Source organism: Crinia signifera, chromosome 2 (assembly GCF_055691185.1).
Source record: "Crinia signifera chromosome 2, ASM5569118v1, whole genome shotgun sequence".
Lineage (NCBI taxonomy): Eukaryota > Metazoa > Chordata > Amphibia > Anura > Myobatrachidae > Crinia > Crinia signifera.
Window position 1 is genome coordinate 52,058,854 of NC_139218.1, and position 27,149 is coordinate 52,086,002.

Genomic DNA, 27,149 nt, shown 5'->3' on the forward strand with positions numbered 1-27,149 from the left:
ACACCTATCAATTTAGTGTGACTTGTCTTCTGCAACTGTTTATCGATTTAGCATACACACTTATCGATTTGGTGTGATTTATTGGCCGTTACTCGCGTGGATATTGTGCATGTTATCACTTTATCAGCGTTTTTAGAAAGCATGCACAGTTATAAAGCTGCGGATTGTCAGTTTATTGTGCTGACTTTTACATCTGTTTAAAGGTTGTATTATACCTGCGGGTTATTTGTATAAGTCTGCTAATTATTTCTCCCGTTTCTGCTTATGCAGTTTATTGAGTATCTGGCTTGAATTGCCGTTAATTCAAGCCAGATACTCAATAAACTGCATAAGCAGAAACGGGAGAAATAATTAGCAGACTTATACAAATAACCCGCAGGTATAATACAACCTTTAAACAGATGTAAAAGTCAGCACAATAAACTGACAATCCGCAGCTTTATAACTGTGCATGCTTTCTAAAAACGCTGATAAAGTGATAACATGCACAATATCCACGCGAGTAACGGCCAATAAATCACACCAAATCGATAAGTGTGTATGCTAAATCGATAAACAGTTGCAGAAGACAAGTCACACTAAATTGATAGGTGTGTATACTAGGTGTGCACACCAAATCACAATTATATCCAAAAAAATCTTGTGGGATTGATAGGATTTATTCTACATGTATCTTATGAACACCGGATAAGTGAGGATACACAGGGATTGCTGGTAAACTAGAGATTGGTGAATCAGTTTAAACACTCGCAGAAAGTAAGTCAAATAAATTTGACAGACGTATATGCCAAACTGAAGCACACTCTTTAAATCAGCGAGACACCCGCAGATGGGTAAAATTCAACACAAGTCACAATAAAGTGACGAAGTGTATACCAGAATCTGGATACACCGCAAATTGAGTTAAAACAACAGCGACATAATAGCATTAGACATTTGCTTTAATTGATTGTATGTATGTCAAATTGCCGGATATTCTGTAAATCTGCAGGTGTGATTGCTTCGCACCAATCCAATATCTTAATGTATCGTGCAGATATCTGATGGTGTATATGTCAGATCACTGGATACCCCTCAAAACCTGCGTACACCAATCTAATATCCTAGCGTATCTTGCAGATATCTGATGGTGTGTATGCCAGATCACTGGATACCCTTTAAAATCTGTGTGCACCAATCCGGTATCTTAGCATATCTTGCAGATATCTGATGGTGTGTATGCCAGATCGCTGGATACCCTTTAAAATCTGCGCTTTTGATTGTCTTACATCAACGCAACATCCCAGCGTACTTTGCAGATACCTGACAAGGCAAAGATACGCAGGAACAGTTTGATAAAACTGGATATTAAGTCTGTGGACACACAAAAGGCATTAGATATTCCTCACTCTCAGCAATAAATCCCTGTGCATTCTCTTACTTGCAGGGAACTGGCTGATAAGAAGGGAAATCAATCAATTGCTATACACTTAGAGCACGAAACTGATAAATATATATGCCAAACCGCCACGCATTGTTTGAACCCACGGGACTATTTAAAGCAAAAGTGACACAGAATTTAAAGAATACTGAAGCACATATTTCTGCTCACTAAGGAAGTAAAACCACAACTATATCACACACAGTTTTAACACAGTGGGAGTTGACAAAAAGAGCGAGATAAATAAATTCTCCTCTAAGAAAGATATTTAAAATTAACCTCCCCTGGGAATAAGGAACAAATTAAGAACAAATAAAGGACACTGACAACCATATAAATATTTTAATAAAAATTTAAAAACTGAATTAAAGATAAAAGAATTCTCTCATATATCCGGAAAATATTTCACTCCTAGGACAGTACTTATTTTAATATATGAATTAAAACATTAAAATTTTAAAAATATAACTTTTTTCAAACTCATCTTTGTGCGCCAACAAAAAAGACATTCTTCTCTGTCCTTTTTTCTTTTTTTTTTTGCTCCCATAAATTTTCAGGTTTTTTTGTTCCCACCAGATAGATTGGACAGATAAATCTAGGTGATATTTACATGTAGGTGTGTATCCAGCTTAAAGCGGGGTACACACGTAAAGATTTATCTGTCCAATCCATCTGGTAGGAGCAAAAATCTGGTAATGTATTGGATCCTATGACAATCGACCATTTGTTCCCAAACTCTGGAAAACTGACGATGGGCTTTGGGCATTAAATTAATTTAACAGATTTGTTTAAATTATAATTTTTGCCCGTTTTCCAGCATTTGGGAGCTAATGAATGATTAGCATATGCTTTCATTCATTACCAGATTTTTGTTCATACCAGACAAATTGGACAGATAAATCTATAGGACACAAAGATTTATCTGTCCAATCTGTGGTGGGAACTAGAACCACGTAATGTACTGGAGCACATGACAATCAACCATTTGTCATAAATGCTGGAAAATGGATAAAAATGATTGTTCTAAAACATTTTTTAAATCAAATGGTTTAACAAATTTTTCTGAATGACTATTGTCTCTTTTCAAGTGTTTGCTTAACAAATGGTTAATTGTCATATGCTCCCAGACAGTTACAGATGTATGTTTCCACCAGACAGATTGGACAGATAAATCTTTGTGTGTGTACCCAGCTTTACAGTCCATGTTTAATGGATGCTTATGCACCTGACGTAATTAGTACCTGTGGGTGCTCACGCCTGGATATTCTCGGATCGGTATGTGAATAGAATACGCTGGTGATTGTAGCCAGGTTTACAAAACATTGGAGCCTTCACTATATTTCCTTAAGCTGGGTACACACTAATAGATATATCTGCAGATCAGTTGAACTGCAGATATATCTACAGACGGATCGGGTAGCTTGTTCTCCATACACGCTGCCAAATCCGTCGGGACGGACGTCACAATGCGCTCGCCCACTGAGCTGTCAACCACCGACGGCTCCCGGCGAGGCTGTACTGGCAGTTGGCGGATCGCTCCCGTACACACAGCGCGATGCACCGATATATCTTTAGACATATTGGGCATCGGCAGCCGACGCAATATATATCTGTGAACGACACTGTTCAGATAGATCACTAGTACATACTGGCCGATGGTACATCGATATATTGGCCATTGCGTACGGACCGTTACACTGAGGCTGGTAATCGGTCCTTATTAACTGCATGAAGATCATGTGTGCACATCACTGCGGTAGCAGCAATCATCTCCTGTATCTTTCCAGTTTGCTTTTCAATATTATAGAAGTCCTGGAGATTTGGGAAGAGCTTATTCACCTGGCTATGATGTATATTCCTGGAGCACCGAACAAGCCAGTTTGTTCTCTCACACCAGCATCTTTCCTCTGCTCGTGATCATGTGGAAATTAGTATTTCCACAAATAGTTCAAGCTTAGGAAGAGATCTATTGGCAACCTTGTCCAATGCTCGGGTTCCCTTGTGTACACAAGGAGCATATAAGATGGATGCAATGTCTTCCACATGCTCAGACCTCATTTTTCCCACCTACCCAAACAAGATTTCTCTGGGACTATCCAAAGACTGCTTCCAGTGGAACCAAGTATCTCCTGATCAATTTCCCACTAGGCTTGTGTACACACCTAAAGGTTTATCAGTGTATTCTGTCTGGTGGGAAACAAAACATGGAAATGTATGAAACATGGCAATCAAAAATTTGCTCCCAAATGCTTGAAAACAGACAAAAGTCGTTCAGACAAACTGATTAAATCAATTGGATTTAACACATTTATTCAAGCAATTGTTGTTGTCCATTCTTCAGCATTTAGGAGCAAATGGTTGATTACATTTTTGTGCTTATACATATGTAGGAAAGCATTGGGCCTGATAGTGTATGGCAGTGGTTCTCAACCTGGGTCCTCAAGGACCCCCAACAGTGCACGTTTTCCAGGTCTCCACACACAGTCAAAGGTGAAATAATTAGCTCCACCTGTGATCTTTTAAGATGTGTCCGTGACTAATGAGTGCACCTGTGCACCTGCAGGGTGACCTGGAAAACGTGCACTGTTGGTGGTCCTTGAGGACCTAGGTTGAGAGCCACTGGTGTATGGAATGTATGGACCATCACAGAAGTAGTTGCAGCTCCTTACTGTGGGGAAATTTACACCTTTTCAGCCCTGTGTGGCTAATGGACATCCATCTACATCAACACAAAAAAGGTCCACATGAAAAAGGTTGACATGGGTTTTTATTAAACTTTCCATACTGTACCATCCACGTGGTCTCCGAGTGGGACTAGCCCGAAGCATAGCGAGCTAAACGAGTCATGAGGGAGAGTTATTGGAGTCAGATCTAGGCATTGACATTGACTCCTGTAGACTTTGTGCTATTGTTGATCGTTTGTCAATGTCAAACTACAGATGCGGCCGCTCTTATCTGAGCAACCCCCATCGCGACTACTGCCGTCCACGAATAGGGCGCGCGCACCTCAAGGCCTAAAAGCAAATTCATTCAAAGCGTACATCTGTTTAACCTGTCCTAATAATGTAGCTGCTACATCGACATCTAGATAAGTGGTTGTCTGTTACAATGGTGTGTATTTATGTCAGCATTCATTTTAGTAGTTACATTTTCCTAGTTAGTAAGATATTCATTAGGCAGCACTTCAGCCAATGACCTGCCTGCAGGGAACATCAGGACTGCTGTTATATAGAAAGTATCAATTGTGTTTGTCAGCTTTCTAAGTACATCACTTGCCGTGCACCTAAAAGGGGCTTTACAGATACTCAAGGAGTCCCAAAGACACAGAGCTATGATCTGGAACACAGTTTATGTCCTTTTTAGGGTTTAAATTGAGCTTGTAAAAATACATGCTGCAAATCACAGGTGTGGTATAACTGCCCAACAATCAGGATCCCGACAGTCAATATACAAACATCGGAATCTTGACTGCCGTTGCTTTGACAGGGGGGGGCGAGCACAAAGAAGGCCCTTGCAGCCCCTAGGAAGGTTCTATTCTTCCTATATGGGGGTCGTGGACCCCCAACAAGGGAGAATAGCCCCTGTCAGTTGGGATCTCCTCTGTCGGAGCACATGCAGTCGGGATTCCAATGTTGGTAGACTGACTGTTGGGATCCCAACTGTCAGGCAGTCATCCAGCACCCACAAATGACAACCACATTTAACTCCCAAACGCTGGACAATGGACAAAATCTGTTGTTCAAAAAAATAAAGGGTTTAGTGAATTCGTGAAAGTCTGCGCACCAGTTGTTAATATGTAGTGTCCAAAATTCAAGTTTTGAGTATCCCTTCACCCACAATATATACAAACAATAATGCATAGAAAAATTATGGAAACCATTATTGGCATTTGAAAAGTAAACAAGAAAAATAAATATTCAGTAAAAATATATATACACTATACGCTCCTTCAACTGTGACGAGTCGTGTAGTTGACGTGATGAAAAAATAAAAATAGAAGACAATGTGTAATACTGCACTAACAAAGCGTGAAAAACGGTCACTTTCTATGGTCAATAGCCAGTGAGCAGTACTCACTGCCACTGGTGAGGGGGTTTGTACGACGAGCATGGCTTTTCCTCACCGTCAAACCCCCCCTCCGTGAGAGGCCTGTGAGCATCTCCCTTAAACAGTGAGTTTTGACAACAATTCAGCGAGTCTGCTACATTTTGTGGTGACCCTCGCCAGTTCCACCTCGCCTCAAGGAACAGCTGAGGAGGCAAACGGCTAGTGAACCAGAGTTGTTGAATACCCTGACGGCGAGCTATTGGCACCTCTATGTGATGATAGCTTGCCGTCGGGATTGAATACGGCTCAATATGTGAACTAGCTAGAGAGCGTACCCCACATAGTGGATATGTGTGTCAAAATGGTTTCTTTTTACTCCTTCAACAGTGCTACCATCACCAGATAAGCGAATACGGTTCTTCGTACCCTAACACACACAAAACAGGTGCTGACAATCCACATAAAGGTACCTTTCACTCCCCACAACTTCCCTTGTTGGACTGATATTATTTCACAGTCTCCTACATATGCTGGCCATACATCAGACCAACTTTCCTCCAACTATCCAACTAGTTGATTGGATGGAATAAAAATCTGGTACTGGATAGGAGCAAATGTAATTTGTAATTAAGTCATTTGTTTCTCAAATCTGAAAATGGACAACTGTCCAATTTAAACAATTTCACTGAAGGTTTTTGTCCATTCTCCTGAGTTTGTGAGCAAATAGCTTATTGGCATTTGCCCCCATACAGTACCAGATTTTCAGTCCAACCAATCAACTAGTTGGTCTGATGTGTGGCCAGCAATAGCCGTGTATACTGGGCAGGGGTGTGGAAGGGAATAATACAATATATGCTGTTACCAAACTCAAATAAAACAATTATGTAATTTTCTTGAAAAGAAACACTTTAGTAAGTAAGGAGGCATATCCCGCTCACATCAAACGGAATGGATATGTGAGTTGAAAGGTTCCTTTAAATTCATCTTCAAACATGCTACCATCATCCAGTAGAATAGATCAGAGTACCACAACTCACAAGGAAGAAGTAATGATGATACACTTAAAGGTATCTTTTTAGTTCTCACAACTTCTCCTTCTGTTAAACCTCTAGTACTCCGTACTCACATAGCCCAGATGCTAATCATACACATGGCTATATATAATGTAGAAAGCTGAGGCTGGCGTAACACACTCAAGATTTCTAAGTCGAGTTCAATTCTATAAAGGTTGCTTTTGTTGCAGGCTCCAATTTGGGTGAATATCAGTTTATGTTATAAAATAATTTTATTATAAAAAATGAAAAACAGTTCTTAATAGTGTCAAATCACATGGACAAGTCACAAAAAATGTAAGAACAATATTAAAAATACATTTAAAAAAAATGGAAAAGGTGGAGCGGATACAGCATTCAAATTTTCAAATATATGAGGTTGAATGTGTGACCAGGAGAGGAGAGTGCCGGGCCGCACTTTCTTTCCCCACGAGGGAGAATAGAAAAGGTGGCGAGCGTTGCAAGCCACTGTGCCCGCAAGGGGCTTAGTTGCGCTCACCATGCTTGTCTGGGTCCGGCCAGTCGGGATCCCGATGTCGGGCTAATGACTGTCGGACCCCTGTACCGCACCCCAATTAACATTCCTGAACAGAGAAACAATATTGTTATGGAGTGAAACTATTTTTATAAAACACCACATTTATTTAACAACATATGCTTGCCCACTTTCCCCACGCCAAAGGAACCTTGTGAGGTGGCCGTTAATTTGTGCACTGGAAGCTGGTTCCACGGCTGCAGTGACAAGGAGACTACCGCCGCGTGGTACAGCTGTGACAGATTGTATGCAGCACCTAAGCGGAGGATTCAGAGACGGGAGTAGAGGTATTTCATATATTAACAAACCTTTTGCAAATCTTTTTGCAAACATCAATACACAGATGCAAGAGTCACTGAACTATAATAAAATACACATACACAACGGTCAGCTCTATTTTAATTTATTGTCACTTTATTTTCACTTCTCACAATTTTTTTTAACATTTTGCAGCTTTTTAAACTGGTAATTAATAAAAGTTAAATTTCAATATTTTTTCTTGGGACACCAAACAATTATAAAGAGTGCTGAATAAGCCAATTAGTCAGCTTAAAGTGCCCCTTGTAGGAATTCTTTTTCTTGCTATATGACTATACAAATTCCTGGGTAGCACCTCCCTACACATACTAGCCTGAATCAATGGCAATATACTTCCTATAGGGAATATCTGACTATTATAATATAAGATTCGACTGTGCGGATTACTTTCCTTTGCTCAACTGTAAATTATACTGAGATCAGTTCCTCCTTCCTGCCTGGGGTGTCACTCTCTGCTGTGGTGTTTCTACAACAGTCTTGGTTTGTATCTCAACACTGAGGTACAATCCAGACTGTTCTTGAAGTACCACAGCAGACAGCGACACTCCAGGCAGAAAGGCGGAACTACAAGGATTTTACAAGGAGCAGGGTGCTAGAATAAACACAACTAGTGTGATTGTAGTTTATATGGGTGCCAACGGGTTTCGTTTTTTATTCCTGTGGTAATCCCATGGTGTGCCTTGGCAATTTTAAAATATTATTTAGTGTGCCGCAAGGTAAAAAGGTTGAAAATCACTGGCCTAGTGTGATAACTGCCTCTATTACATGGCACACCTACATTACCCATTGTCATCTGTGCTAATGGGAACTTGAAAAGACAAACGTTCTCAAATGAAAGTAAAAGCAACCGGAGTGGACTAATGTGGTTGGTAAAACATTTAATCACAATATAAATTATCCAGCGTTTTATTTCTGGCATAACTGTTGCTTTTCTACAAGTATTAAACAAGTCTTTGGAAAATGCAGAAATCTTGTAGAACCGGTATAGTGTGCTGTCCGGCTTTCAGGAACCATAGATCCATTTGATCAGATACTCATCGTTCTGGTACACCGCAACAACAAAGGCACTCCAGATCAGTTTCATATGTAAGCATACATTCATAACCCCAGACATGTGCTTCACATGGCGAAGCTTGATCACATTCGCATTAAAGTCACTATGTTTACTAAAAATGAGGCCTTCTCTTGCGCCCACTGAACTTCGTGTCTGCTCGAACTTCCCTGCATTGGCAAACAAACAGTACAGGTTATGGCGAGTGGGAATTTTTCAGAAGAGTGACAGCACTTGACATAATCACAATAAAAACATGTCAGTCTGGACAGAGACAATGAGATAACTGATCAATGTACTGTTCACTGTTCTCTTATCATTTTAAGTACCCAGACATTGCTGAGAAACAGAAATACATAAATTGTCGCTGGTCACTTATGACATCATCTACAGATACGATCCTCAAAAATAGTGACTTCTAAAGTCAAAGAGAAGGCTACAAAATGAAACAGCTGTAATTCCTAAGATCTTCCTCCAGTTTGGATGTGGAAACCCTCAAATTAAAGCAGATAGTTATATAACGAATGGTTAAAGTGCAGACTAACTTGAATAGGTTTTGGGAAAACAGCTAATATAATGAAAATCAGTGTCCAAATATATACCTAACTAGATGGATGAGATAGGATAGGTTTCTTACTGTCTAAAGGTGCCCATGGTAAGATTTTTTAAAATTATATGGCTGTTTCTGACTGATAAGAATGACCAATCGTTTAAAAACTTGGTGGGTGGGCTTGATGACAATCCCATGTGGGTGCCCACATGTCTCTCTCTTCCCATCCCCCCCGCCTCCAACTGCCTCAAAGGCCGGCATTGGGCAGGAGACTTCAAATGAATACGACGGCTACGGATTAGCTGAGAGCACTCTCTCAACCAATCATCAGTCACCCTATTCATTTGTAATCTCATGCCCGACACTGACCTCTCTCTCTCTCTCTCTGCCAGTGGCGGAGGTGTTGAAGCTGGTAGAGCGACAGACCCAGAACACCCCTGATTATGGCCACACTGAATGATTTAGTAAACCCTCTGATCGTTGAGTCAATCGTTCGGTGTGTGACCATTATCAGGGGTGTTCTGGATTTCAAAATAAATTGGACAGACATCGGATTGGATCCAATATCTATGTAATGTGTGAGAGCACCTTTACACCTTCAAAAAGTACAAAATATAATTTCATAAAAAAAATAAAAGTACTAGAAATCAGGGTAGACATTATGCGCCCAATATCTGCAAACATATCTCATGATCCGAATATGCCAAGAAAGGGCCCAGTGCTGGATTCAGAAGTGAGAACTGCATCCAAAGACTGTCACCAAATGGTCGTGACCGGGCTTCATATTAGATACCTCCACCCGAACATTTAGGTTTACATTTACGAAGATGGGATGTTGCCATTAGCAACCAGAGTCTACTACTTATTTATTTAGCACCTTCTAGAAGAGAAGATCCCATCTTAGTAAATGTACCCCTTAGTCCCCGCTGCCCTGTACCTCCACCTAGACATTCGCTTCCTGTCCATGAATCTGCTTATAAATTTATACTGCGAACGCTGTCCACGACCATGGTGGCACAGGCACAGTGTAGCTCAGAAATATGCACAGACCACAAGACATCAGTTATTTGCAACCGGATCTAAACTGAGTGCACCTCGGAATCATGACCCCAAGTTCCCAGATTCAGAATGTGTGTTCTACTGGTTTATGGTGCAAAGTGTTACCCAGCACACTCTGAGGATACTCTATATACTTACTTTCCTTGCCGTCTGCGTCGTTCTTTTTTCTCAAGTATCCAGTCTTTGCTCTTCTTCACGGATTTCCCTCGGGCCGTTTTAAATCTCATCCTGAATGTTATAAAATGGTTATTGCTCTAGGCACAAATCGGTGGCATTTCCCTAATATATGTGAGAGGAAGGAAAACATGCCAGCACCTAGTAGCAGGCACGACGATGGACCTCTCTTTGCTTTCCGGTCTGTCATGGAAGCTGTCAGAGTACCCAGTCCCTCTCAGCTTGTACAGACAGACAGATTTACATACTATACATTTCTGGCCTGTGCAATCTCTGCATGCAGTCAATATAGTCTGACAATGATGTCATGCTCCTGGCTGCCTTTAACAATTAGCACTACAGAACCTACGGAGTGTGTTTTAGAACAGCGGTCATAACAGGTGACCTATAGAAGGCGTCAACTGGTGTTGGAGACTTAATGATGCAGTTTGTACTGTTTGGAATTCAGCAGAAGGACAATGATTTTTGTTTTCAGTCTCAGCCATTAATGATGGTCCCAGACTTAGGTGCAGCAGTGCCATCTACTGTGTGAAAATATACAGCAATCCCTCAGAAAACACAATCGTTACCTTTGGTTAGTGAAGGAAGCTTGATGCAGTATCCCCTGTTCAGAGGACTCTTCTCCCAGACCCTGTAACAGGAGAGGATTCTTACAGGCTGCTAATGCCAACAGACCCATCAATAGCGCTGCGTAAGCTCCCACAAGCTGGGCCCTCGCTATCCTCTGCCTCATGTCTGCACCTACTCTTTCTAACTTATATCCACTCCTTATAGTTATAGGTTTAACTTATAGGCATTAATATTCAGGTAAATTATGAACACAACACGACTTCTATGTAATGCTGGACACACGGTCAGATAAAATACAGACATGGGGGTGTATTTAATGCGGCTGCTGAGGGGGTTAAACTGCGGGTATCGCAGAAAACAAGGGATCCTCACTGTTTAACCCCCGCACTGGCCGATCACCCTATTCAATGTTCCGGGGGAATCCTCGCTGTCAGAGGACGGTGAGGATTCCCCCAAACAGCGAGCCCGCGGTACTTAGCTGCCAGTCACGCTGTTTTAGCAGCCGTATATATGCCATTTCCCCCTCGCTCCAAAACAAGAGCGAGGGGGAAACGGCATATGCAGTGGGGTCAGTTGAATACTGACCCTGCGAGCTGTGACAGCGAGCAGGAAGCACTGCTCGTTGTCACTGCTCGCCCGCGGCATTGAATACTGCCCATGTAAAAGGACAAGCTGATACCATCAGACCCGTGGTAATACACATAGATATGACCACACTATCTTTGCTCCTCCCCTGGGGAGGAGACATTTTCTTAATTCATCCACCATGAAGGAATAATCAAGTCTTTCAGACATGCAGGACTATTTCAGTACGTCCAAAAGAAAAATAATTAGTGGTCGGGCGCAACTATGCCTTGTGCAATTACCTGGGCGATCCTCTGATAAACCGCAGATTGGTCAGATCATTGAATAGTGTATGCCCAGCATAAATTCTTAACCGCAAATTTACAATCTAACATTATTGCTTTGTGCCGCCGTATTGGTTGGGTATACATAGCATAGTGTGTGCTCAGCTTAAAACATGCTCCCTCTTTAAATGTATTTGAGACCTAACCGCAGTTAAGTGCATGTATTTACTGTTTCGATTTGCGAGTTCTTTGATACGTCCCTTTAATGGCTTGCAGTTTCAGTAAAGTTTAAATGAGTAAGGCATACACATTCTAAGGCCTAATAACAAGTATGCTGTCTGTGGACACTTACCTTAGGTAAAATTCCAGATGCGCCTACAAATAGACATAAGAAAAATCTGCAAAAATAAAAACAGTCAACATTTACATTAATACACATTTAATGCTGAGCTGTTGTACTTGAGAATCAAAAAACCTCTATGACAGGCTGCAGTAGTACAGACAGATGAATAACAATAAAAAGGTCATTGTTATGCCCCATACAAACTTGTGTATGGGCAATGTGTTCAGTTAAAGATATGGTTGAACAGTTTCCCTTGAACTTTCAAACAATATTGTGCATAGACACTGAAAGATATGCCAAACGATGATCGATCTAGCTATAGGGGTGTATTTAATATGTGCCGATACTTCCCAACAGGGAAAGATAAGCCAAACGATGATCGATCTAGCTATAGGGGTGTATTTAATATGTGCCCATACTTCCCAACAGGGGAAATAATCGGCACTCACCTATTCAATGCTGCCGTTAACAACAGCATTGAAGAGGGTCAGATCCGTCTTTTTTAAAGTCGGATCCGTTTTGTTGGAAATGGCCATGTATTGTCGAGTTCACGGCCGCCTTTGCCAATCCACAGACACTCGACAGCCGGAACATTGAATTCTGACTTTCAAGTTACTGTCAGATGAAACGAAAATGGCCAACTGCCATGACGTTCCGAATACGGTCATTGGGTCACCAGCAAGTTATTAGACAGTCATTAGGTCGATATGCATTAAGGTCGACATGACTCTAGGTCGACAGGGTCATTAGGTCGACATGGGGTTTTTCACTGTTTTTTGAGACACGTGCCGAGAGGCGGCATTTCATGCACTAGGGCATGGTGGGAGAATAGAATAGTGCCTGAAGCATGGTGAGCCATGCGAGGGGACACAGTACATTTTAACCTGTGTCCATGTCGACTGTGTCGACATTCAGGTAAAAAAACTAGTGAAAACCCCCATGTCGACATTATGACCCTGTCGACCTAGACTGATGTTGTCCTAGACACATGTCGACCTAGAAAAGACATATTTTATCATTTCCTTGTGAAAGTAGAACTCACTTTTTAGCTTTGGTGCTGTTAGGATAATCCACTACCATCCCACCGGTAAAGCCAGCTCTCATCGCCTGAGCGGTCATCAGTTCCAGCTATAACGAAGAGCAAAATGGTCAGTATTACCCTTTTCAGATCAGGCAAGTTCATTCTAGCACTCAGCATGTGTCACAACCGATGCAGTTCCTCTATTCTGCCTGGGGTGTCACTCTCTGCTGTGGTGCTTCTATCACACTCTGATCTGTATCTCAGTGCGGACAGACCATAGTGTGATAGAAACACAAGGGCAGAGAACAGCACCCCAGGCAAGAAAGAGGAACTGCGTAGGTTTGTGAGAGGTGCAGAGTTCTACAATGTACAATAGAGGGTGACAAAACAGCCATGTGATTGGAACGGGTGAGTGGAGAGGTTATTGTATAACTGGACAAACAGACAACAGCACAGTGTACAGTATAAAACACATATGTATAAACTAACACTGCACTCACCTGCTGTGCATTCTCAGGGTACATCTGCAGAACCGCACGGGAGCCACGACTCTACAAGAGTAACAGATTTGTTTGATTTAAAAGGACAGATCAAGCAGGATCATCCTATATGATAACATCTCGTGCAAAAGTAATACAATAAGAGACTGGGAACAAATGATACGAACAAAAAGTATCCCACAATCTGTAAAAATATCAATAAAATGCTTGCTTTACTGTATCAGATGGATTTGGAAGGGTTTTACTAGCAAGAAAGACATTCAGGAACTAATCACCTTTTCAAATATGTCCTCGATAAATCAAATTTCTATTTAATCAACACTTAAACACACCTACAAGCCATTATTTTACTCATTTATGGCTTATGAAGCTGAGGAATACACGATCGTATCACTCCACTTAGGTCTTACACCCTGATGTTCTGCAAGTGCCAGGATGCAGTACATAGACAGCCCCTATAATATAATATCTACATGTTTTAAGGATTACTATATAAGTTTTACTGCACTCTCCTTCCTTTACTAAACCCAAATAGTTTCAACTGGATAAAAGGCTGCTCCTGTTGTTCATTGGGTCCCTGGTGTGGCCCTTCAGTGCACTCTACTATATTCTGTGCGAGTCCCCTTCCTCAGCAGGGAGTGGTTATACTGTGCGTGGTCTGAGAAGGGACAGGGGAAGAGTTTTGTGACAAGATTTTGCACGTTGCAAAAATGTGTTTTTTCTACATGAAAAGCTTTTATCATCTTTTATTACATTGTTATAAAACACACACAGCTCAATATTAAAAAAAAAACTAGACAGCATAAAAGAAGAAAGGAAATATCAAACAATTAAATATTTAATCAGTGACAGCTAAAATCCTTAGCACTTAGTGACCCAAGGCCCTGGACAGGGTGGATATCACAGTCTTCGATTTTTCTAATGCTAATTCTGTAGGGTTAGGGTGGCCAAACCAGCCCATGAGATCTACCAACAGTCCATGTTTTCCGAGCAACCTGTAGATCTGTAGAATGGGTCGATTAGGAATGAATGCAGTACATGTTCAAAAAGGTGATAGTAATGACTACAGGACCAGTTTTGGCCACCCCTGCTGTAGGGGAAGGGGAGTTGTTGAAGAAGAGGAGAGGTTGAATCAGAGTCACAAGACAGATGAGACAAGGAGAGTTTCAAGAGAGGAAGAACAGAATGTAGGAGGTTGCAATAATTCCCACCAGAGCTGACAAGAGCATGAGACAATTGGTAGCCATCTGGGAGAAGATGGGTCAAACCCTAGATATACTACAGGGTTGGAAGTTGTAAAATTGGGATAATTACAGGAATGCAGTTTGGTGGTGAAGGAGTCAAATAAGACCCCAAAGTGTGAACAAGAGGGACCAAAAGAGTGAGGTGGGAGGGATAAGGGACTTTGGAGAGGAAGAAAATAAGCTCAGTCTTACACATAAGTTTAAATGGGCATACACACGGGCGATTGCTTAAAAAGGGACTATGGATAGCTCCGTGTGTATGCCCTGCAGCGATGGCGATGCATGGTCCCATGCGGCGCTATTCCCCACAGGGAGAGCCAGTGCTTACATTGGTTTTCCCTTTGGTTATTAAAAGTAGGAAAAGCCCGTTCAGCACAAAGTATCGCAAGTGCATCACACGACACCCACGATGTGTGCTGAAGCATGATGTTTAGCTAAAAAGCCGAGTCTGAGATAACCAAGAGGAAACGGAAGAGACAGTTGGAGGGGAGGGAAGGCGAGCTAGGAGCTAGATTGGTTTGTCATTATTGGGAGCCAATGGAGGGGATGAGATCTTTAACCAAGGAGATGGAAAGATGAAAGGATAAAGCCTTTAACTGCCAACAGTGAGTGAGAAAGGTGCAGATGGAAATACGGAATACTTACCATCGCAGAGTACAGGGTGGAGAAAAATCGGAAGATACGTTGAGGTGGGTTGTGGCTCTTCTTATCAGCATTACAGAGCCACTGCAGAGCCGATATACTGTCAGAAAAACAAAGAACAGTTCATCTGACCTTCAACAAAATGAAAGCATTAATGTATGTCTCTTTATGCTGAACTCATGTACAACACTCATACCTGATGCAGCCATCAAAGGTACCAGGGCGAAAAGGAATACCCTGCCCCATGTCTCCAAGGATCAGATCCCCTTCCACCTCACGTTCTAGCGCCACATCTTCAGAAATAACAGAGAGTAAAGTCATAAATGCAAAACGGGTTTGTACATGGACACATTCACGGAAGGAAGAAACAGCAACTCACCCAACATGGCGGTACTGATGTCAATCCCAACCCAGTGATGCCCCTGCTCCGATATGTGGTCTCCACTCAGACCTGAACCGCAGCTACAAAGGAATGGAGGATGACGAGGATGTTTTAGTACCAGCGCTGCTGCAGGATTTGGAACATATGTAACAATACTGGGACAAAGCGATACAACCTACCCCACGTCCAGCAGGAGGCATGGCTGGTCCTCGGGCAAGCACAAAAGCTCCACCGCACGCTCCGACATCTGTGTCTGAATATCCATAATACGGGAGCTGCACAAAAGCAACAAAGTTTCCATAAAATGAGCAGAATTGGTTTATCCATGCTGAGACATAACAAGAGAATAAGCAAGTTTCTTACTTGTGTGTGTATTTTCTGGCTTCATTTTCATTGTAATACTAAAAATAAACGAGAACACTGAGGTTTTATAAGCAAAGAGGTATTACAGAAGTGTAAAACAATGCATGTTAGATTTGATGATCTGTGCACTGAACAGTGTAGTCACACGCATTTTTGCTCTCTACATATCAGGGGTGATTCAATTATATGCATACTGTCCATTTTAGAACCCTTCATCTTCTAAAAACCCATGCAATTGTACTTGCCTGCCTGGGGTGCCGCTCCTGTCTGTGGTGCTTCTATCACAGTGTGGTCTGTATTTCAGCACTGATATGTAGAAAATACCAGTGCTAGAAGGAACACAGCAGAGAGTGACACTTCAGACAGGGAGGAGAAACTGCAAGTGGGTTTTGAGAGATGCCGGGTGCTAGAATGAACACTAATTCCCCTTTACACGGCAAATGCCGGGATTTGGAAATGGCTCCACCCCAGGAGCAACCTTAGCGGTGTGAATGCCAACACTGCAACCCAGCAATAAGTCGGGTTGTTGATGTCAGACAGGGGCATGGCGAAGCTGGAGCTCGCTGTCAGGGGATGGGGAGAAGGAGCTTACGCTTTCTCCAAGCACTACCTTCTCCATAGCATAAACGGTTACCCGTTCATACTGCACAGCAGCTCAGAGCAGCGTTTAACTCTGGTTGTGACCAGGGTTGAAATGCCGGGTTGCTCGACCCAGGGAATTTGGTCAGTGGTGCTTTTACACCGCAGATCGACCTGGGTTGACACGGCAATAACTTAGGTTGCGTTGGCGGTGTAAAAGGGTATAATACATGCATATGTGTAAGAGCTGAGAGCAGTCATCCTGGACAGTATGGTGCTGTTCAAGTCTGGCATTGCTGTCTCACAGCCTTGAGATCATGAGTACAATAACAAATACAGCAAACGATAGCTACATGAAAAAAAAAGTCTGACTGCAATATGGAAGGCCATGGGTTTGAATCCTGGGTATTGCAGTATGGTGAATTGTGTGTTTAAGAAAAGGAGGAAGTCACTGAAAGTTCTAGGTATGAATGCTATAAAATATGATTTAAAACAAAGCATATTGCAACAAAAAGACAAAGAGGGTATAAAAGAAAAGCCAATTTCTTGGTAGTGTTCTATGACTATATTATGTTGAAAGGGGGAGTACTAAAAGGAATGACAGTCTGGTAAGAGTAGGGCTATAGGCGGGCGTATATGGAAAAGAATGAGTGTGCGTTTATTGAATCATAGTAAAATCGGGGTCTTAATATTGCATAATGGAGCTGTTTTAATGCTATTTTTGTTTGGGGATGGCAAATTATATGGGCATCATTCACATGTGTAATTGTTTTAAGAAAGTGGTTAGGGAACAGGGGTAAAGAACCACAAATGGAGTAAAAATGAATTTCCTAGGGATAATGGACGGTCGCGCTTGCGAGACACAGCCAACTTCTCCCCTCAGAAAAGTCGCCCACAATCCCACTTGAGCTGCCAGGGACCTTCCCAGGTAGCAGGATAGCATGCAGTGCAACCATCCATTACCCCCAAGAATTTCACTTAATTGCATTAAAAAAAAAAATATATATATATATATATATATATATATATATATATATATATATATATATATATATATAGATTATATATGCATGCCCAGATGTGTGTTACAGTACTGTAGTGTACAAGGACCTGACACAGGTCAGTGAGTCAGGTCCTTGTGTATTAAAACACTTCCCTGGGTGATACCCTGGGCCCTGCCTCCATGTCCACCCGCATACTTCAGTAGAGTTGACTAGTTGCTGCACCATCTCGGTAGTGCGCAGTCTGTACTGCCGCGCCGAGTTTCTTTGCCTGGTTATAGGCTCCTGTCAAGGAACACCCATCTCTAGTCTAGGGGAAAAAAATGTGCACAGGCTTTCACTACATCATCTTGAAATACTGACACTAGTAGATGTCTGGACGTCACATTATCAATGGCTATACCACACACAGCCTGGCAGCCATTGATGTTGATTACCATGTATGGCTGTGTGGTACAAACGTTGTACCACACACAGCCATACATGGTCATCATCATTATCATCAATAGCTGCCAGGCTGTGTACCGTACTAGCCGGATATATCATCAACTTCTGGGGGTAGAGTATTACAATTTTATGATATCCTTTCTTTCAAATCATTGGGGTAACAGCAGCGTAACTAAATACATTTTGGGGTAAAAGGTAAAAAAGTTCCCTGACCCCTGTTTTAGGTAGATGTAAAGATATAGAGCATAGGTTCCAGATTTTATTAAATAATCTTAACAATTAAATCTGCGTCAATTGGCGTTCCTTTTCAGCAGACCGAACTGTCATTCCTTTTTAGCACATTCCTTTGAAAGGTGCATCAGAGCAAGTTGTTTCATTGGGGGCAATGCTTTTCTGGCCCAGGGCACCTTATATTTCTGGTTACGCCTCTGGCTGTAATAACCATGAGGAGCAATCTGTGACTCTTTAGCTCTGCCTATGGCTCACTGATACAAGTGGACTCTCACCAGCTCCGGCGGTCCGGTCTGCTCCGGGCGCCTCACACTGCCAGCCATGATTCCAAAACAGTCACTACAGCTGAACACACGTGAGAGAGGCGCACAGACCGCACGTCACACGCAGTGTACCGCTCCTACATGAAGCCGAAAGCCACTGTGTGACTGTGTCTCCGCTTCAGGAGTCATTCTTACACCACTATACACTGTAAGCAAGCTAAGTTGTCCACGACAAAATGGCCGCCGTGTACAGCACAAAGGCAAAGGTGTATAGACAACATAACGTAACAGTTAGCACGCCTAGCATACAACTTAGTGCGGCTCAAACCTCGTTTTGGAATTCCAGTAAAATTATTGGTTGAAGATGTTATTGGCATATTGTCTTATCAATCACGTTGATGGAAGCTATTGACGCAATTGTAACCGCCCACTCGGCACCCCGTGGTGCCATTGGCTGGAACATTGCCTGCCGGGCGGCCCTCGGTCCGGGACCCGTAGATATGGCGGAGGTCAGCCTGAGGTGGCTCCGGGGAAGATCTTGGCTGTGCAGTATAGAGGGATGGGTCCCTGGCAGAGGACGTACAGGCTTTCCCCAGACTGTATCCTGTGTGTTGTCTGGCACGTCCTGCAGAGGAAATGCAGACTATGCCCCACAGGCCAGCCATAAGCTGCTATTTAAGACTGTGTGGTCCTCAGGGGCCACCACCTGCAACTCTGTCTGGGTGACCAGGGAAGGAGGAATGAAGGTGAAGCTCTTCCTCTCCAGGTGGGCTAGCTCCAGATCTTTTTCTGACCAGAAAGGGGGTCGCCGCGGTGGCCCTGGAAATGGCAGTTCGGATATGGTGGACCCTCTGTACAGGAGCCGCACTGGCTACTATGACATCCTGGAGGTGTCCGGGAAAGCCACGCAGGCCCAGATCAAGTCCGCATACTACAAGCAGTCCTTCCGCTTCCACCCAGACCGCAATAGGGGAGACGAGGCCTCTGCCAGGCAGTTTGGGATGGTGACCGAGGCGTATCATGTACTGGGGAGCATCAGCTTGAGGAAGAAATACGACCGGGGAACCCTAAGCTTAAATGATGTCCAGACGGCCAAGAAGCCCAACGGAAAAGAAGGCGCCTCTACTTCTAAAGGGGCTACTGGTCAAAGAGCATCCAGCACATCAACCACCAACAGCCCCACCAAGCCGATGTTCGATTTTGATGCCTTCTACCAGGCACATTATGGGGAGCAGCTGGCGAGAGAGCAGTCTTGGAAGGCGAGGCGGGAACATATAGAGAAAATCAAGGAAGAGAAGAAAGTATCACAGCGTCTGAACCGAAAAAGTGAATTTTCGGCAATGCTTTTTTTCATAACGGCTGCAGTTTTGCTGGCATCCTACAGAAGTTGAGCAGGGGCCCACTGCATAGACACTCCTAGTGAATGGAAGCTTTTGGGAAATTATTTGACCTAATTACTGTTCAGGGATCTTAAACTTTAATCGATTCTTATAGACCTCTTGTTTTATGTCCTGTGTTCCATGGCAATTAGAAAAGTGACTACAAATATATTATAATGAAATAACATTGGTGTTACTTGAAAACCGTAAATGCTTTATATGACAGCTTTAACATTGTACGTGGTCTCTGGACAAAGTACATAGGTGGATCTATTTATAGTGCTGTCACATTATCTCTTGTGACGGTGAACTGTCTCAGACATGTCATGCTTAGTAGTAATGAAAAGTGAGAAGGTGGTGTGTGATGTAAGCCAAAGAGTTTTCTTCACGTCCAATCTTAAATATTCTTTTGTGCCCAGGTGAATTTATAAACCTGTGAAACTTGTAACGGGGTGCGACACTGTAGAGATGAAACTGGTGCCTTTTCCACAACCTTTATTCTGGAAGCAGGACAGCTGCACTTTATTTTGTCTAAATTATAAATACTATATTTAAAAAAAAATGTACAATGCCTTGTGCAAGTCTATACACACATATATATAAAAGCGGTTAGGGAATTTCATTGGTATCCATTGCATTTACTGGTGATAAAGTGTTCATGCAGAATTATTTCAGACACAGAAATATTGTCCTACTGTATATACTTTTACTACCACAATGTTAACAAATGTGTATATTCTTCCTTTTGCAGAAGCTGCAAATTTAAAATGGGGTTAACTCTCAATGACCCAGTGTACGTATAAATTGACGTTTAAAAAAAAAAAAGAAGTGTAGACTGTATTGTGACGATTGCCATACAAATGTTTATTTGGTACTGACTCATCTTTGTGGCCACCGCTTACACTACGGAACTTACGTAGCATCATCTTCCCCTTCGGGTTCGGTGGCTCGCTCTGCTTCACTCACAACTGTACTAAAGTAATAGATGGTGGCGTGGACACAGGATGGTGGCAGGGAAACCAAATAAGTAGCGGCTAACGTAACTGGTGTAAGTGGAGGCTGCAAAGATGAGGAAGTACCATTTATTTAAATGTATGAAAATGCTGTAAAAATGATTCATCAGAGTATCAAAGTATTGAATTGGAATAGATCACAATGTTCTGGTGTACAAGATACAATATTTTATGTACTGAAACAAATATAACGACCATATTTCTTGTGGGTTACATAGGGCCTCATTCTTCTATTATATTCACCCCATATTCTGTGGATCTAGAATGAGCATTTTTGTTATTTTAAATATTGCCCAGAATAATCTTAACCATTCTCTCTTCAGTGCCATGTTCTCAGTGAGAGCTTGTTGCCGAGGTGTGCAGCTTCTATTCACTTGAACAGTGTTTTCAGGGGAGTATTCAATTAGCCCATTTTGTCCATTGGTCCAAAATTGCACCATCAAATTAAAGCCCGTTCTTTTCGGGTGAATACTTTCCTGTTTTCGTGTACATGAGATCCGGGATAAGTATGCACAACCATGTGTTACTACAACTCTGAGGGCTGCTTATAGGGGATAATGCTTTGTGTACCCAAAGCATAATCCTGATAATTGCCTGGTATCAGGGCTCGTTGATTAGTTCCTGTTGAATTAATAAACTTTGGTAATTTATATCAATTAGCTGTTGTAAATAACCATAGCTAAATGAATACAGATTTAAAAAGTCTGCTGATATCTAATGTGAGATGTACTCAGATTTAGATTTTACCCAATAATCAATTCTTCTCCTTCTCCTTCTTCCCTTTTTTTTTTCTTTATTAATTGAGACAGCCAGGTTGGGATGTTTAATTTAAAAAAATCCAAAAACAGGGGATGATTCAGACTCATTCACTTGGGTCTGAATTTTATCCCCGACACCAATAATCGGAGTTTGCACATTTTGCAAATTCCAGGAATGAACAGGGTGAAACTCGCAGAGCTCTTCGCTACAAGAGGGTCAGGCAGGGGAATGCCCAGCATTTAATGGGTGTTCCCCTTAGGTTGGACGTACAGCAGGTCCGACCACTGATCAGATGCGCCCCCAGGACCACACCTTGGATTGGACACCTCCAATTTGCCCACTCCTCACATGATTTCTCAGTCCGATCCATCGGAATCGGGTGAAAAGAGGCCAAATCGGACAAGTGTATGGGGGCCTAAACAGTTGGCTTCGGATTCCTGATAACTTTTCTTTGTGAGGATTTATCTCAAAGTGGAAGTAAAATGTTATTTGATCTTCATCGTGTATATGAGCAGCTTTGGGCGCAACAAGAGCAGAATCCCGTTACCTCAGCATTTCATGTTACACTGGCAAGATCAAACATTAGTGGGAACAGTTTTGAAGCTTTATACTGCAGGGGATAAAATGATTTGCACAGGGTGCAACTGATAACCTAATATCATGATACAAAGTGCATCAAATTTAATGAACACAGAGGCCCAAATGTAATTGGGTGAGAGTTTCAGAAAGTGCGAGATTTTGGGAGAGTTTTCCCATGTTTTTTTAAAGCCGCAATCAATTACATGGCAAAATCAACCTGGTTTTGCAGTGTGATTGCTGCTTTAAATAACATGGGAAAACTCTCCCAAAATCTCTCACTTTCTGAAACTTTTACCCTATTACATTTGGCCCATGATATCATGAATTCTGCACAGCTGGGAATGGAGGTTTGCAATGCCCAGATCAACTGTGTCTTCAAGATTACTATAGAAGAAAAACTCTGCTGCCTAATGGTCACCAGAATCAGCTTCCAGTTACCTTCACAGAAAATCCCAGCCATGGAAAGCAGCCTTCTGGTGCAGTATCCAATGTTCTCAACATAGGACCCTAATTCAGACCAGATCACAGGACAAATTTGGGTACTTGTGTATTTTCACGGCGCCAGTTTGAAGCTACTCTAATAGCGTAGCCCAACAGCTGCCTGTGGCAGTCTAAGCTACGTTATCGGCGTAACCCAATGGCTGCCTTACTTGTGTAGTTTTACTGCAGCAGCGTAAGCTGCATTATCAGTGTAGGCTGGCGCCGTGAAACTACACAAGTAACTAGCGTGCTGTTGCCGGGAACAGCATCTCTGGCCCCCGCGTCCCTTGGAAGCCTAGTCAGCGCCTTTCACACTGGCAGCGTCAGCATGATCCCCTCTCTTTGTCGGAGAGGGGATCATGCTGGCGCCGGCGGAGAGGCACTCCATCTGTTTGACATTGAGGAGCGTCTCAGACGCTCCATTAATAATACGCTCCTGCGTCTGAGTATCTATTGCTGAGATCTATGATATGACAGGTGTGAATGTGTTCCTGAAACACCCCCACTATCCACGGCAGCCTAAAGTGTGGCGAGCGGACGCGTTACGCATCCTCCCGACCTTTTCATACCCCCACTATCCACTTTGGCGTGGAGTTGCTTTCATATAGTGTGGCGAGCCACCGAGCACAAATCGTGGCGAGCGGACGCGCATGACCATACATGTAATCTTCGTCCCGTCGCGGGGCTCGCTGCACTTGCCACACTATATAAAATCAACTCCACGCCGACGTGGATAGTGGGGGTATGAAAAGATCGGGAGGACGCGTAACGCTCGCCACGGATAGTGGGGGTGTTTCAGGAACACATTCACACCCACCATATCATACATCTCAACAATAGATACTCAGACGCAGGAACGTATCATTAATGGAGCGTCTGAGACGCTCCTGCGTGTCAAACAGATGGAGCGCCTCTCCGCTGGCGCCAGCATGATCCCCTCTCCGACAAAGAGAGGGGATCATGCCGGCGCTGCCGGTGTGAGAGAGGCGCTGACTAGGCTTAACAGTTACGCCGGGGACAGAGATGCTGTTCCCGCCAACAGCCTGGTAGTTACTTGTGTAGTTTCACCGCGCCAGCCTACGCAGATAACGCAGCTTACACTGCTGCCGTGAATCTACACAAGTAAGGCAGCCAGGGACACTACGCTACTTCTGACACTACGCTACTACGCTGGGCACGAGAACACTACGCTGATTCTGACAGGTACGCTATGCTGACTGCGTAAATTTTTTCACAAAATGGGCAAAACCATGTGCACTGCAGGTGTGGCGGATGTAATATGTGCAGAGAGTTAGATTTGGGGGAATTAAATACTGGCTGCTTTATTTTTACAGTACGATTTAAGTTTGAACACACCCCTCCCAAATCTAACTCTCTGCACATTACATCTGCCCCACCTGCATTGCAGTATAATTTTGCCCATTTTAAGAACAATTTTTTACTGCAATCTAGTCTGAAATAAGTCCATAAAGGAGAACAACGAGCCATGTGACATCAGCCACCCACCCCGAGCAGGATACGCCACGCCTGCATTCCCAGAGGAACACTCAGTGTTTTCATGGGGATGTCCATTCTCCGGCAGCCGCTCCCTGCCCAGCCCTCCCTCCCCACAGCGAACAGTCTGGTGAGTATGTAACGCGGCAAGGCGTTCCGTGCCTGGGTTTGCACATGCGCAGAAATACACATGTGCAAACCCTGACCATCGGGGCTGGGGACAAATTTGGATTGCGCAGAGCGATCCTGAATTGGCCCCTTGCTTTTTGTTCATCATTAAGATCCAATAACTGATGCAAGAATGTATTTAGACAAAGGCCTTAACCCTTTTAGCGCCAAGTGAATTTGTCAAAATTGGTGTGAAAATTGGCAAGCAAACATTTTTATTCATTATAATGACCTGTAATTGTTACCTTATATAGGAAATATATAGGCGATATCCAAAACTTGTCGAGCTGGATGCCTCTTGCCTATACCGCCTAGCAAAATGCAGATTTCACTGGTCATAGTCTTTTATTTTTAAGTCTCTTTAGGGTACTGATTCTGAATCTTACATTAGTTTTTTCAGATTGACTCAATTTTCTGAGATAATTGGGTACCCAATGAACTAGAGTAATACGTGCATTACATTCTGTACATGCAGAACAGTGTTTGCTTAGCATTCAGAAGTTACTACAAATCTCTTCAAATTAAACTCAATATACTCATAATGAATATCACTGGCCAACAAAATATTTTTTTTGCTATAGTCAAGGATATTTAACTGAATTAAGGGTAATTTGATGGTACTGATTCCAAATATGCCATTAGTTTTCCCATATTGGCTCTAGTTTTTTAGATATTGCATATACCCTTGTCTTGTCTAAAAAAAAATTTGTTGGCCAGTGTTTTCATTGGGTGCATATTGTTCTTGTTATTTACATGCATTTTCCATCCAACTCTACATACTGTATGCTCCAACACTGCAAGGACAAAGGTCAAATGGTTTCATATGGAGCGGTAATGAAGTGATAAATGCATGAAACATCTCCGCACACATCGGGGAATACAGATCCAAAACCAACATTTCCAGTGCAGATGCTACTAGTGGTGCTCCCTAGAATCAGTATGTACAGAAATGAGAGACTAAAGGCGGCCATCCACTAGTTCGATATGACCACTTTTTATGCAATTCCGACACATAGCGGATTGCATGAAAAGTGACACATCGCATGTTATATTCCTGCGATTGTGCATATTTGCAAAAGCACCGCATACAATGTATCATATGCGATCCTGCCTGCCGGCTGCATTGGCTCAATATCTCAATTGATGCTTGTTAAAAAATTAACTTGAAGTATAAGTTTGGTGATAAATCTAGACTAAAATTAGCATCGCATTAATATAAACGTTTCTCATTCAGGTTACCTTAACAGCAGAGATGAAAAGTTCTATTTCTGGTCACCAGATGTCAGTGTTGTTCCTACTTTTCTGTATAATTTATTTATTTACAGTTTCTTATATAGCGCAGCAGATTCCGTTGCGCTTTACAATAGTAGACAGTGATAAAACAAACTGGGTAACAACAGACAGACTTGGAGGTTAGAGGGCCCTGCTGCAAGCTTACAATCTATAGGGATATAGGAGGGAAACACAAGGACAGGCACCAGTAATAGCATAGCAGTCCCACTAGGTTACAAGTCCAGAAGGGAAGCTATGTGATACATAAGTGCCTCAGAGGGTTATGCGTGTAGAACTTAAATATGATAGGCTTGCCTGAAGAGGTGAGTTTTCAGGGAACACTTGAAAGTTTGGAGTTTTCAGGGAACACTTGAAAGTATAATATAATTTACTAGTAAGCCCGCTCGAAGTAAAAGCTTCGAAAGCTAGTCTACCTTCTGTGTTCGTGCATGTATGAGAAAGAGATGTTGTTTCACTCTCTGCTAGCAGATGGCGGTGTTTTGGAGACTCACAGAATCCTGCTCAGTTCTGTTCCATGGGCAGACAAAACATCATAAAGTCTTAACTAACTGCCATGTCATAAAGTCATCCTAACTGCATACTTGCCTACCTGACCCTCACCATGCGGGAGAAAATGCTGTTTCTGGAGTTCCCTGGTAATGTATGATTGCCATCACCTGTGGGGAGCTAGGTAAAGGTGTTTCACCACAGGTGATGGCAATCATACATTACCAGGGAAGTCCAGGAGCAGAGCATTTTCTCGCGCATGGAGAGGGTCAGGTAGGCAAGTATGCTGTTAGGATGACTTTATGACATGGCAGTTAGTTAAGACTTTATGATGTTTTGTCTGCCCATGGAACAGAATTGGACTGGATTCTGCATCAGGATTCAGGTATCCAATGTCCATAGCAGGGTTTCCAGTCCATGGATATGATTCCAGGACTGTAATCCTAGCTACGAGGGCCCCAAATCCTGTACCTGTAAACTCATTTGGAGCTTGCTCATTGAGAGGGAAGCTTGCAGACTAAAGTCAAGCTTGATTACTTAAGTGACTTGTGAGTTGGAAACTGAAGCAGGTGAGTTAGAATACTGAAAAAGGTGAGTTTGAAGACAGTCTAAATTTTCATATTCTAATTTATTGTAATATATTAATCTTCTTTCTATCCTATTGTAACCTGTTGCTCAATTTTGACATTTAATTAATTTTATCTATATTTTTTCCAACATTGTATTTCATTTTACTCATTCACTATTATTTTCTCTTATCTTTCCACACATTTATTGCACTCTGTTTCCCTCTTCACGCCTGCTCACATTTGCCTCACTTCTGATCTTCTTTGTTCCCTTCATCCTCTCACTTGTTGT

At 42.5% G+C, this 27,149-nt stretch overlaps 2 protein-coding genes across 2 annotated transcripts; one reads left to right on the forward strand and one right to left on the reverse strand.

Moving 5' to 3' along the window:
* Positions 1-7,441: 7,441 nt before the first annotated feature.
* BUD23 (BUD23 rRNA methyltransferase and ribosome maturation factor) lies at positions 7,442-18,804 on the reverse strand. The gene is made up of 12 exons (XM_083172075.1): positions 18,653-18,804; positions 16,120-16,157; positions 15,936-16,031; positions 15,754-15,836; positions 15,571-15,667; positions 15,378-15,474; positions 13,489-13,539; positions 13,010-13,095; positions 11,977-12,022; positions 10,776-10,837; positions 10,171-10,260; positions 7,442-8,593 (listed from the first exon to the last, which is right to left on the reverse strand). Exons 1-12 carry the CDS (start codon positions 18,698-18,700, stop codon positions 8,539-8,541), a joined length of 849 nt encoding a protein of 282 aa, XP_083028201.1. The 5' UTR covers positions 18,701-18,804; the 3' UTR covers positions 7,442-8,538.
* A 246-nt stretch (positions 18,805-19,050) lies between these two features.
* DNAJC30 (DnaJ heat shock protein family (Hsp40) member C30) lies at positions 19,051-21,245 on the forward strand. Its single transcript, XM_083172076.1, has one exon. The coding sequence runs from the start codon at positions 19,141-19,143 to the stop codon at positions 20,029-20,031; it is 891 nt and encodes a 296-aa protein (XP_083028202.1). The 5' UTR covers positions 19,051-19,140; the 3' UTR covers positions 20,032-21,245.
* Positions 21,246-27,149: the final 5,904 nt, after the last annotated feature.

Excerpts from the sequence above, each read along its gene's own strand:
- BUD23 (XM_083172075.1), bottom strand. The coding sequence starts at position 18,700 with ATGGCTGGCAGTGTGAGGCGCCCGGAGCAGACCGGACCGCCGGAGCTG. Across the intron at positions 15,668-15,753 it reads CATCAGTACCGCCATGTTGG|ATGTGGCGCTAGAACGTGAG; the intron begins GTGAGTTGCTGT and ends TTATTTCTGAAG. Across the intron at positions 8,594-10,170 it reads CGACGCAGACGGCAAGGAAA|GGAAGTTCGAGCAGACACGA; the intron begins GTAAGTATATAG and ends TTGCCAATGCAG.
- DNAJC30 (XM_083172076.1), top strand. The coding sequence starts at position 19,141 with ATGGCGGAGGTCAGCCTGAGGTGGCTCCGGGGAAGATCTTGGCTGTGC.